The 13,322-nt window shown below is 40.7% G+C and overlaps 1 protein-coding gene across 1 annotated transcript; it reads right to left on the bottom strand.

Moving 5' to 3' along the window:
- Positions 1 to 1,281: 1,281 nt before the first annotated feature.
- On the bottom strand, positions 1,282 to 11,108 carry LOC135114298 (uncharacterized). The gene is made up of 2 exons (XM_064030207.1): positions 10,737 to 11,108; positions 1,282 to 5,050 (listed from the first exon to the last, which is right to left on the bottom strand). Exon 2 carries the CDS (start codon positions 5,046 to 5,048, stop codon positions 3,381 to 3,383), a length of 1,668 nt encoding a protein of 555 aa, XP_063886277.1. The 5' UTR covers positions 5,049 to 5,050; positions 10,737 to 11,108; the 3' UTR covers positions 1,282 to 3,380.
- Positions 11,109 to 13,322: the final 2,214 nt, after the last annotated feature.

The following is a 13,322-nucleotide window of genomic DNA, read 5'->3' as shown; positions in this document are numbered from 1 at the left end:
AGAGTTAACCAGTATTCTCAATCATTCATCCCTTTCTCTGGTAAACTCTGGAACTCCCTACATGCTTCTGTATTCCCACCTTCCTATGACTTGAATTCCTTCAAGAGGGAGGTTTCAAGACATTTATTCATCAATTTTTGACCACTGCTTTGACCCATTTATGGGACTGGCATTTCAGTGGGCATATATTTTTTTTTATTGGATTTTTGTTGCCCTTGGCCAGTGTCCTTCCTACATGAAAAAGAAAAAAAAATCGTTTCCGTTTCCCATAATGCATATTTAGCGTTTTAGTGCTTCAAAAGATCAGACACAATATATGTTAGCACATAGTGTAGGGAACCATTGTAACTGTAGATTCGAACCTTCTAGAAGCATAAGTGGAAATTTCCTATTCTGACGCCCGCTGGGAGTAGTGTCTAATTACTGTTTCTTCTCCTAGTTTACTGGTAAATATTAAGATAGGAATAACTATTATATGCAATAATAAAATAATAATTAATAACTGTAAATGTTAAACTATATAAATAGGCAATAGCTAGATAGAATAACTCATATGTGAAATATGATCCTGTGAAACCTATCACCTACGATGTCACGTGATCACAAGCGCCGCACCTTGAGGAACGCCGCATTGCCCCGGGCAGTTGGGTGGAGAGCTCCGATCTGGCCAGCTGGGTGTGCGCGGTGCGCTGTGTCCTGTGTGCGTGTGAACTCTGCCACGAACAATTGCACTAAGACTACACCCTGAGTCTTTCCCACAAGTGTGTACCTTTTGTGTATAAGGCAGGGAAATAAGTGCAAGTGACAGTGTATAAGTGACTTTATTGTGGTGACAAGAACAGTGACAGACAGACTACATATCCTTGTGCTGAGATTCAGTTTCTTGGGCTCAGTACTTAAGTGGTATTGTATGTAAACTGTAAATATATATGTACAAACTGTAAAAGGGGGTTTTCCTAATTACCTGGGTATCAAAAGACAGTGATTTGCCTTTTACCGCTCGAAGGCTCTACCAATGCGGTGTTAAATAAACAGTAACACTACGCCCTGCATCCTAAATAGCATTCCATAAATGGTGATGCTAATAAAAAGAACAACATAAAAATGGTGGCAGCGGTGGGATTTTTATGTTGTTCTTTTTATTAGCATCACCATTTATGGAATGCTATTTAGGATGCAGGGCGTAGTGTTACTGTTTATTTAACACCGCATTGGTAGAGCCTTCGAGCGGTAAAAGGCAAATCACTGTCTTTTGATACCCAGGTAATTAGGAAAACCCCCTTTTACAGTTTGTACATATATATTTACAGTTTACATACAATACCACTTAAGTACTGAGCCCAAGAAACTGAATCTCAGCACAAGGATATGTAATCTGTCTGTCACAACTACCTACCTTTTTTTTTACCTACAACTTCAGTTGTAGGTAAAATGTTAGAGTCAATAATAGCCAGGAACATTAGGGAACATTTAGACAAACATAACTTGATAAATCAGTCACAGCATGGCTTCACGAAGGGGAAGTCTTGCCTGACAAACTTGTTAAGTTTTTACAGTAAGGTGTACGAGGCAGTAGATAATGGTGATAGTTATGATATCTTATATCTGGACTTTAGTAAAGCATTCGACAAGGTGCCCCATCAAAAGCTCCTGAGAAAGGTTAGGGCGCACGGGATAGATGGGAAGGTGTTAGGTTGGATAGGGTCATGGCTTGGTAACAGGCGACAGAGAGTGCTAATAAACGGCTCGAAATCCGAGTGGGGTCATGTCATTAGTGGGGTGCCACAGGGATCAGTATTAGGGCCATTATTATTTCTAATATATATCAATGACTTGGATAGTGGAATTAGTAGCGATGTTAGTAAATTTGCGGATGACACAAAGATAGGTAGATTAATTAGGTCAGAAGCGGATGCCATCGCCTTGCAGACAGACTTAGATAGAATGAATGAATGGACGGATAGATGGCAAATGCAATTTAATATCAATAAATGCAAAGTGCTTAGCGTAGGTAGAGGAAACCCACACAATAGGTACACATTAAACACCCAAACTCTGGTAGGTACAGGGTACGAGAAAGATTTAGGAGTTATAGTTAGCTCTGAACTCCGTCTAGGGAAACAATGCATAGAAGCCAGAAACAAGGCAAATAGGGTACTAGGATTTATTTTTAGGAGTGTTAAAAGTAGAAGGCCGGAAGTAATATTAAAGTTATACTTGGCGCTGGTCAGACCTCATCTAGACTACGCTGTGCAGTTCTGGTCCCCACATTACAGGAAAGATATAGGTCTATTAGAATCAGTACAGAGGAGAATGCCTAAAAGGATACAGGGGATGAGGAGTATTCCTTACGAAGCGAGGTTGAAGCGGTTAAATTTACATTCTCTAGAGAGACGTAGGTTAAGAGGGGACCTGATAGAGGTCTTTAAGTGGTATAAGGGTTATAACAAGGGAGATGTAAGCAAAATTCTTAGGATCAGCAACCAGGGTAGAACAAGAAATAACGGGTTCAAGCTTGAAAAATTTAGGTTTAGGAAGGAGATAGGAAAAAATTGGTTCTCAAATAGAGTGGTAGATGAGTGGAACGGACTCAGTAATCATGTAGTTAGTGCTAGGACACTAGAGAGCTTTAAGAGAAGATTAGACAAGTTTATGGATGGGGATAGCAGATGGAAATAGGTAGGTGTGTTTCATACAGGGACTGCCACGTGTAAGCCTGGTCGCTTCTTGCAGCTTCCCTTATTTCTTATGTTCTTATGTTCTTATGTTCACTGTTCTTGTCACCACAATAAAGTCACTTATACACTGTCACTTGCACTTATTTCCCTGCCTTATATACAAAAGGTACACACTTGTGGGAAAGACTCAGGGTGTAGTCTTAGTGCAATTGTTCGTGGCAGAGTTCACACGCACACAGGACACAGCGCACCGCGCACACCCAACTGGCCAGATCGGAGCTCTCCACCCAACTGCCCGGGGCAATGCGGCGTTCCTCAAGGTGCGGCGCTTGTGATCACGTGACATCGTAGGTGATAGGTTTCACAGGATCATATTTCACATATGAGTTATTCTATCTAGCTATTGCCTATTTATATAGTTTAACATTTACAGTTATTAATTATTATTTTATTATTGCATATAATAGTTATTCCTATCTTAATATTTACCAGTAAACTAGGAGAAGAAACAGTAATTAGACACTACTCCCAGCGGGCATCAGAATAGGAAATTTCCACTTATGCTTCTAGAAGGTTCGAATCTACAGTTACAATGGTTCCCTACACTATGTGCTAACATCGCTCGGCACACCTACCCGGCGCGTCCTCGTGCCGTACGACAAACCTATATGTATGTACCTACCCATGTCATTGTCATGTGTATTACTGACTCATGTTATTGTGCTTGATTCTTCCACTGAGGTAATTATATAACTCCAGGGCTTTTCGAACACAGCAGTACAAAGGAATCAGTAGGACAAGTGAGATAATGATGGGTATGATGATTGTAGGAAAATGCACATAGGGACTAAGATACACTGGTAAAGAGTCATGAACCGCATTTTCTAGTTCTGAGAGATTAGAGAAATTAAACTCAGATAAGGTATTGGTCACAAATTTGATATTTGCAAGATTTACTTTACTCAAAGTATCAATAAGAACGATTCTGGAGGTAAGATTAGACACAAAACCTTCATGTAATTTTTCAGGGAAAGTGTTCAGTTTGTCAGATCGCAAGGAACATGCATTTAAGATTGCAAAATGACCTGAAACTTCCTTATATTCAGAACCATCAGGACAAACCACAGACACATAGTAAGCTTGTGTGAAAAAGAAATAGTGGTGTCCATAGAAACTTGTGTGAAAGAAAGGTTTAGGGACCAAATGTTTGTACGGACATAAGGTAAGGGACTTGGAAGCATCTTCTTGAGTAAGCACTACTTCGCAAATTCCGCCACTAGTAACAGGCAAGAAGGCAAAGAGAGATGCTGGACAAAAATATAAGTGAAGATACTCAGTTTGGCATCTGTCTAAATCTGACAATTTACCTGTAGCGTACATCGTAAGGTCCTTATTGATCAATACTACTGAACTGGGTTGATCAAGTGTCATGACAGTTCCATTCACCTGAAATGGGAATGGCTCCACTCGATGAACCTCAAAGATATGTTCTGATCTGAATGGAACATGAATAACAATGGATTCAGACGTCAGCACTGATTCCAGTAGTGGATAATAATGATGAATTCCATATACATCAAACAGGGGTTTCAAGTTATAATCTGTTTTTCCCACTGCCAAAGCATGAAGAAAATCCTTCACGGGAAACAAAGATGAAGTGACCCTTCCACGAGCTGCGTCTACTACATTCCTTATTAGGTGTTCATTCGTATGCAAAAGAGAAGCTGCTGTACTTTCAAGCGCTGATAATGCTTCACGAATGACTGCAAAAGCTTGTAAATTCTTTATATTAGTTAAAGCTTCGTTAAGCTGAATTCTTAGGAGTTCAGCATGCCTGCCTAGATCATTTATATGCTGTTCCAGCTTGGCAATGTTTCTGTTATGTAAGTGAATAGCTTTGTTGTTGGCTGAAGCTACATAGGTTAGTTGATTATACTGTTCTCTTAGCTTTTCTATATCTTCATTCATTGCGGTACCAAAGAGCATGCGAGATAATTGACCGATACCGTCGATAAGACCTCGTTTCTTGCGATTACTATTATGAATTCCATCATAGTTTTCCAAGGCCAGGGTAACTGTGTCGTTTATATATTTAATCCTACTGTACAGAAGGGGTAACAACTCATTCGAAAGTGGTGAATCCTTCGGAAGAACCTCCTGTAGCCGCTGTAGGGCTTCATTCAGACACTCCACTATACTTTTTAGTTTGCCAGGAATTTTCACCAAACTTGCGTAAGGATACCGCACCCAGAGTACATCCTCGACCAGGGCAACTCGGCCAAGATGAGCAGCGAGGGCTCCCGGTTTAAGGTGTGCTGGCTCCATAGCAGTGGTGGCATGCAGAGTGAAGAGAATTAGAAGAGCATGCATCTCTGCAACAAGGTAGAAAGGTGTTACTTTCGAGAACGTAAATTGTAAGAATGTGTTTGATTAGTGGTTGCATCAAGCCGTGTAGCATTGCACAGATTGGCTGTATCTACTAAGGCTAAATCAGGTTTGGCATTAGTCCGTTTGAGACGATCACAATGCACGGTTTCTAACGTGTTTAACCATGGATCTAGGATATCAAATTTATTACCATGTAGCTGCTTTACTACCAGACGCGGGCCCACGAATTTAGGAGCTAATTTGGAATTCCTTTCTGGGACCTTAACCATTATGGTGTCTCCTACCTTGATCTGAACTGGAGACGAGCGTCGATGCTGTTGAGAACTCATAGCAGTTTTAGAAGTTGTCAACTTGTCTGTGACCCTTTTATAGGTATCAGAGAAAACCTTTAATTGACTTTTAGCATAATCGTCAACATTATATGTAGGACTTTGAGGGCTATTCAAGACACTTATCCACCAATTTTTGACCACTGCTTTGACCCTTTTAGGGACTGGCATTTCAGTGGGCATTTTTTTTTATTAGATTTTTGTTGCCCTTGGCCAGTATCCTTCCTACATAAAAAAAAAAAAAAAAAAAAAAAAAAAAAATACGGGAGCCTTTTCTTTAAGCCAAATACTATGTAATGAGGAGACTCTCCCGTAGACTCACAGACATGGCTATTAATGCTTGCTGCTACATGTGGTAACCAATCTTCCCAATTTTCAAGGAAGTTGCTAATGGCTGGACGCAACACTTCCAGGATTTTCCTGTTTGCGCGTTCAACGAGGCCATTACTAGCAGGATGATAAGTTACTGTGAATGTCTGTTTGATGTTAAATTGTTTGCATATTTCTTCCATGAGCGTGTTGCGAAATTCTCCCCCATTGTCACTTAGTAACACTCTAGGTGTGGTGTAAGGACAAATTAGGTGGGTTATTAATGCATGTGCAACTGTCGCTGCAGATTTATCCTTCATTGGGGCTAAGACAACATATCTACTGAAATGATCCACCATTACCAGTACATGCCTCGACCCTTGATGGCTGGCTGGAAGTGTTAGGACATCTATTGCAACTACATCCCAAGGTTGTGCAGGAGGAGGATATTCCAGAATTGGTGCTGGTTTTGACACTGTCCCTTTATTTTGGGCACACTTGACACAGCGATCTATATGTGCATCTATATCTATGCGCATGCTGGGCCAATAATAGTTTGTGCGTGCAGCATGAAGAGTACGCTCCTTCCCTGGGTGACCGGCTATTACTGCGTCATGAACTAGATGCAAGACTGCAGGTACCAGTGATTCTGGTATGATGTATTGTTCTACACTTTCCGTTTTGTTAGGCCAGTATCTACAAAGCACCTTGTCATGTGACAAGTAAAACTGCGAGTAAGGTATTGGCAATTTTGGTAAATTAGATTCATCTCCTGACTCAAGAGCATGTATCACCTTATTCCATACGTCATGTTGACGCTGAGCACACGCGAGTTCAGGACGGGAAAAATTTTGAACCACAGGTGCTTTGTCGGTTACTGTTCCAACAGGTACATTACGGGAAAGAGAGTCAGCTACTACATTAGCCCGACCTGGTAAGTACCTGAAGGTTGGTTTAAATTCCTGTATTACTAAATACCAACGGGCGACTTTACCGGTGAGATTTCTTCCTTTGAAAAGCTCGGTAACCGCTGCATGGTCTGTAAATACAGTGATATCATATCCCAAGATGATGTCCCTAAAATGTTTAAGAGCCCAGACAACTGCGAGGGTTTCCTGATGTGTAACTGAGTAATTAGACTCCGCAGGATTCAAAGTTCTACTCGCATATGCAATAACACGATTTTTACCGTGCTCATCTGGCTGCATTAACACTGCACCTAGTCCCAAAGCGGAAGCATCTGTGTAGAGAACAAAAGGAGCTTCATAGTTTGGAAAAGCTAAAATAGGAGCATTGGTGAGGGCATTTTTGAGATCTTGGAAACTCTTTTCCTGAGCAGCATTCCAATGAAATGGTACATCCTTCTTTAATAATTTGGTTAAAGGCGATGCGATAGCTGCAAATTTGTTTATGAATTGCCTATAGTAACCAGACAAACCGATAAATGATCGTACATTGTCTGCATTTTGAGGTCTTGGGAATTCTTTGACGGCTTTGATTTTATCATCCATAGTGTGGATACCGTCACCATCTACGGTGTGACCTAAAAATGTAATCTTGGATTTCAAGAATTCACATTTGGTTAGTTTTGCTTTCAAGCTAGCCTCTCTCAGCCTCCTAAGCACTGCTTCCAAGGTAGTAAAGTGAGTCTCAGCGTCTCGGCTGTAGATGATCAGATCATCCAAGTATGCATAGACATTTTTGCCTATCATACCAGCGAAAAGAGTATTTATCATCCGCTGAAAGGTAATTGGAGCTGATTTTAACCCAAAAGGCATTCGTAAGAATTCATAATGAGCACTGGGGGTACTAAAGGCTGTTATCTCCCTTGATTCCGGTGCCATTGGTACTTGCCAGTAGCCACTTAGAAGATCAAGGCTACTGAAAATTTTGTTTCCCTGTCCTAATGACATTAAGAGATCCTTCAGAACAGGCAAAGGGTATCTTTCATCCTTTGTTACTTCATTTACCCGCCTAAAATCAATGACAGGTCTAAATTGTCCATCCTTCTTTGGAACAAGGAATAAGGGTGAATTCCAAGGTGATCTAGAATGTTGAATAACTCCCTGTTTTAGCATGTCTTGGATTTGTTCATCCACTACTTCCCTCTGACTATGAGAAAGTCTATATGCTGGAATATACACAGGTTGAGTATCTGGTTTCAGATTAATATGATGCTCTGCTTTATCAGTTGCACCTAATGATTCTCCAGGCAAGGCAACAACATCACGATACCGTTTCAACAGTTCTACTAGTGAGGGCCTTAGCTCAGGGTAATCTTTTATAATAACAAGGGATTCAAGCGCCTGATCATGGACTGCATCGTCGTCATTTCTTGACGAATGCACTGATGTGATACAGGTGTCAGGTAAGTCCAGTGGTTCGGATACTACCTTCCTATCAAAGGCTAACGCTTGAGTTAAAAGTACTCCTTGTTTTAACTTTATGGGACCACCAGTAGTATTCACTACAAGAGCGGTAGTTTTATGTCCATCTCGCACCGTATTAAGAGTTGGTTCCACAGCTAGTTTGTTTACTCGACTGGCGCCTTCGAGGCAAATATCACAACCTACGGTGGCTTTTGGTACGGACACAGGAATGTGAATTGCCATACGATTAGGTATTTCATGATTCCCTATTACCGTGGCATTAACCATTTTCCATTCCTCTTGATAGTTTCCATTTTGGATTTTCAAACTTGAGGCAGTAGCCTGGTTTATTTCAGACTCTACTTGACTCCGGTTTGAATCGTTTGGTGTTTTTCTTTTGTTCTGTCCAACAGTAAAATCCTGAACAGAAGGAACAAGTTGAACATCATTTGTCAGAGGAGGTTGAGATTGATTTGTACTGTGAGAGGAAGTTATTAAGCATCTAGGATGATCCATTGCTCTGAAAGTCTTTCCTTGGAATCTCACTGTACTAGTATCTGTGTGAATCACCATCTTATTAGCCTGCATTGATTTCAAACCCAGTAATCCATCTGATGGTAAACTGAAGTCGGAAACAACGTAGAAATCCAAACGAATGGTTGCAGTACCTTTACCTAATCTAACAGGAAGGCGAACAATTCCCAGAATTTTGAGAGGTACGCGAGAAACTCATACTAGATTTTTATCATTTTGCCTGAGAGGCCATCGGCTTCCACGTGACGCGCGTTTTAATGCCAAATACGCTCTTTCAGAGAGGACATTTACAGAAGCGCCCGTATCTACCGCAAAAGAAGCCTTCACAGGTCCTTCTTTTGTAGGTAGAACCATTACGCTGGTCTGACTGCAAGCAGCTATTAAAGACTCACGTAGAGCACTATTATCTGCCTGATCTGTAGTCTTTTGATTCCTGCGATGGTTTTCTATCCTGGTTTGTGTTTCATGGGGCGCGCGGCTTCCCCCGACTGTGTTGCGCTAGCTCCACGAAGTTTTCTCATTTTTTTCTGAAGACTGAGAAATGAGTAACACTCTTCGGTGGAGTGTCCAGTGCACTGATGAAGAGTACAGAAAGGAGCACTACTTCCGGCGCCTCGCGACAACTCGCTATCATTGTTGTTTCGTGAAGCGGTGTTGGCCATTTGGGTTGGTTTTCGCTGATTTCGCGACAAGTTTTCAGACTGCCGCCCCTTATTACTATTACTTTTGTAATTTTCTTGGCCATCAACGGCTTCAGATTTCTTTCTTTGACGTTTCTCCTTCCTTTTGAGATAATATCTGTTAATTGTATGTCCCTCTCGCTGACAGTATTGGCAAGTAACGCCCCCTTTATGAGTGGCTGCCACTGCTGCGTAAGAAGGTTCACCTTCATCTGCTCGTTCTGCTTGAGTTGCACCTATAGTAAGAGCCTTGTTGCCCTTTTCTTCAAGCTTTGTTTTGTGTCTTTGTACAAAGTCAAGCAGGTCTTCGGTAGGTTTGTAATCAAGGGATGTTGCGCTTTCTCGGCACTCTCCTTTTACAGACAGCATGTAGATGAAGAATTCAATGAACTTATTATGGTTTTCCATTGAAATGTACCCTCCTTCATTCCACCCATTGTCTCTTAGATACTTGTCGAAGTCCTCCGTGATACGATAAGCAAGCACTTGACTCTCAAGCAAGTTTAAGGAAGCTACATCGGCTATTAAGCTCCTCACAGCATTACTGACTCCTTTTACGAGACTACGATAGGCTTCTCCTGCAAAGATTATCAAGAAGTTGGTACGGAAAGAACCATAGTCATTTTTCCGGATGGGTTTAGCGAATGCACTTGCGACCATTCCTCTCCCTGTTGGAGATCCTGGTTCAAGACGTGAACGGACAAATGCAATCTTATCCGCGTCGTCTACGATGCATGAATTTCTCATTACATTTTCACAGTGTTCGATAAAATCACGTGCACTGTAATCACCTTCTGTGCCTGTGAACGCTCGAACCGATACCGAGGTTTGTAACAATTTGATTGGTGCATTAGTGTGAGTTTGAGGTACGGGCGGTGGTGAAGATCCACCCGTACCAGATGCGGTTGGATTACTCATGATTAGTTGAAGGGAAGAAGAAAGCTGCGATACAGAAGGATTAGTATCAGTAGGTGAAACTCTCGGGTGCTGAATACCACTTCTCAGTGTCCGAAGATTTTCTTCACCTGAATTCCCGCTATCATCACTACTGTCATCAGCGCCTTCTATTTTAATGTTATTATCCAGCTCGCAAAGCTTCTCATATTCTTTATTTAGTTTATCCCTTTTGCTTTCTGCCATGAATAATCATTAATCATTTAACAAATGTATATTATTATTATATTTATTTTATGTTTTCTACACTGCCCTTAAAGATGCTTTCAAAGTTCCTTAATTAAGGGAATAAGTAGAGGAAGAAAACATAATGATATGAGACATACAACATTAATTAAGAGCTGCAATTTTACACTTGACTTTACTCACATAGCCCATTAATCAAGCTAAGAAAACGTGAGAGTCACATTCACCATCCCAATATAATTAAAGGATGTAATTTATATTTTAATTATGTAGTGTATAATGTAATGTCAGCTCAGTGCATGGTCTCACCTAAGGTGTGAGTGTAATTTCTTCTGCAATGAGGGGAAGAATAGTCGTCTTCTCCGTCCCTCTCCAGGTTACAGTTGGCTACTCAGGGCAGACCTTGACGGCGTCAGACCGTCTGTTAAGGAAGTTCCGACGTCACGGCACCTCTGTAGTCTCGAGCCGTTAGTACATCGCTACTTGCAGTCCCTGCAACCGCTGCGTGTCTCTGGAATTATGCAGAAATCTGAGAGCTACTCCTTGACTGAGTGATATATAATCAACTCCTCAGTCGCGGCCAGTGATTAAGTAGAGGGTGTGAATATAAGACGTGCGTGCGCGTGTGTGCGTTATGGGTTGTGGTTGTAGTGACAAGTTATACTTCTCTGTGAACGTGACGAGCGGTGAGGGGACTTTGGGGAGCGAGTGGTGAGGCGCCTTGGCGGTTGTTGTGTCTTCCGGCTGCTGCTCCTGGCTGCTGGTTGCTGACCTCAGCAGGGCGACCCTCCGGTGTTTTCTGCTGAAGTGTGTAAACATCCACGTCCAAGCGCTCTCCACTACCACTTCGCTCTACCCTTTAGCCACAAGAATTCGCTCACCAGAATGTTTCGTCTCGTTTCACTAAAGAAATTTTTTTAAGGGTTTTCTGGGTATTATGACAGCTTATTTGTAGTTTTCGTATCCCATTAGCTGTGACACCATTTTTATGTTGTTCTTTTTATTAGCATCACCATTTATGGAATGCTATTTAGGATGCAGGGCGTAGTGTTACTGTTTATTTAACACCGCATTGGTAGAGCCTTCGAGCGGTAAAAGGCAAATCACTGTCTTTTGATACCCAGGTAATTAGGAAAACCCCCTTTTACAGTTTGTACATATATATTTACAGTTTACATACAATACCACTAAGTACTGAGCCCAAGAAACTGAATCTCAGCACAAGGATATGTAGTCTGTCTGTCACTGTTCTTGTCACCACAATAAAGCCACTTATACACTGTCACTTGCACTTATTTCCCTGCCTTATACACAAAAGGTACACACTTGTGGGAAAGACTCAGGGTGTAGTCTTAGTGCAATTGTTCGTGGCAGAGTTCACACGCACACAGGACACAGCGCACCGCGCACACCCAGCTGGCCAGATCGGAGCTCTCCACCCAACTGCCCGGGGCAATGCGGCGTTCCTCAAGGTGCGGCGCTTGTGATCACGTGACATCGTAGGTGATAGGTTTCACAGGATCATATTTCACATATGAGTTATTCTATCTAGCTATTGCCTATTTATATAGTTTAACATTTACAGTTATTAATTATTATTTTATTATTGCATATAATAGTTATTCCTATCTTAATATTTACCAGTAAACTAGGAGAAGAAACAGTAATTAGACACTACTCCCAGCGGGCGTCAGAATAGGAAATTTCCACTTATGCTTCTAGAAGGTTCGAATCTACAGTTACAATGGTTCCCTACACTATGTGCTAACATATACACGTTCTTTTTTTTATCATGTTCTGTTTCTTGCTAAAGAGTGTTTTTTATGTATATTTTTTTTTTGCGTTTTTGGTACGTAAAAAAGCTGGAAAAGCACTCACAAGACATTTTTTTTTAATGTTTCTTTCTTTTCCCATGTATGGTGTTTTCATGCTTTTTTAGCGTTTTGATGTCAAATGCATAAACATCGAAATGACACGATTCTGATAATGTCTTCTTACCCCATATAGTGTGCTTTGCATACATTTTGGCGCTTTGGTAGCTAATAAGCTGAAAAAAACACTCAAAATACATGTTTAATACATAACAAGCTCAAATATTGTTTTGTTTCTCCATAAAGTGTCTTTTATATGCTCTTTTGCTTTTTTTTTATTTTTTTTTGTACGTATGAAGCTTAAGAAAAAAAACTCACACATGTTTTTGACGAAGTTGTTTTGTTTTCCAGTATAGCGCGTTTTCCTTGTTTTTTTACCGTTTTGGTGCGTAAGAAATTGGAAAGCACTCGAGACACGATTTTGATAATGGTGTTTTCTTTTCCCACATACGGTGCTTCCCATGCATTTTAGCGTTTTGGTACCTGACAAGCCCAAATAGTGCCTAATACCTTCATAAACACCCATATGACTCGTTTCCAGTAATGCCATCTTGTTACCCCATACAGGGTGCTTTGCATGCATTTTAACGTTTTGGTACCTAACAAGTTCAAAAACACTCAAAACATATGTTTTTTTTTTTCTTAATAGTGTCCTGTTTCTCCAGAAAGGGTAATTACACGTAATTAGCAATGTTGTTTTGATACTTCTTACAGGGTGCTTTGTATGCATCTTGGTGTTTTGGTCCATATTATGGTAGTAATCACTTATAATATTTGTTTTTGGTAATGTTCTGTTTATCCATATAGAGTGCTATTGATGTGTTATAGGGTTTGTATACCTAAGAAGCTGAAAAAACACTCATACACTCTTAATATTGTTTTGTCTCCGATATTGGGTACTTTTTTCACTTTTGTACCTTTCTATCTGAAAAACACTCAAAATACACTTTTTGGATAATGTTAATTTGTTTTTCCATATAGGCTGTTTTCCTTGCTTTCAGCATTTTGGTTCCTAATTTGCTCA

Source organism: Scylla paramamosain, chromosome 27, assembly GCF_035594125.1.
Source record: "Scylla paramamosain isolate STU-SP2022 chromosome 27, ASM3559412v1, whole genome shotgun sequence".
In the NCBI taxonomy this organism is placed as follows: Eukaryota; Metazoa; Arthropoda; class Malacostraca; order Decapoda; family Portunidae; genus Scylla; species Scylla paramamosain.
This window is presented reverse-complemented; position numbering and strand designations above follow the sequence as displayed.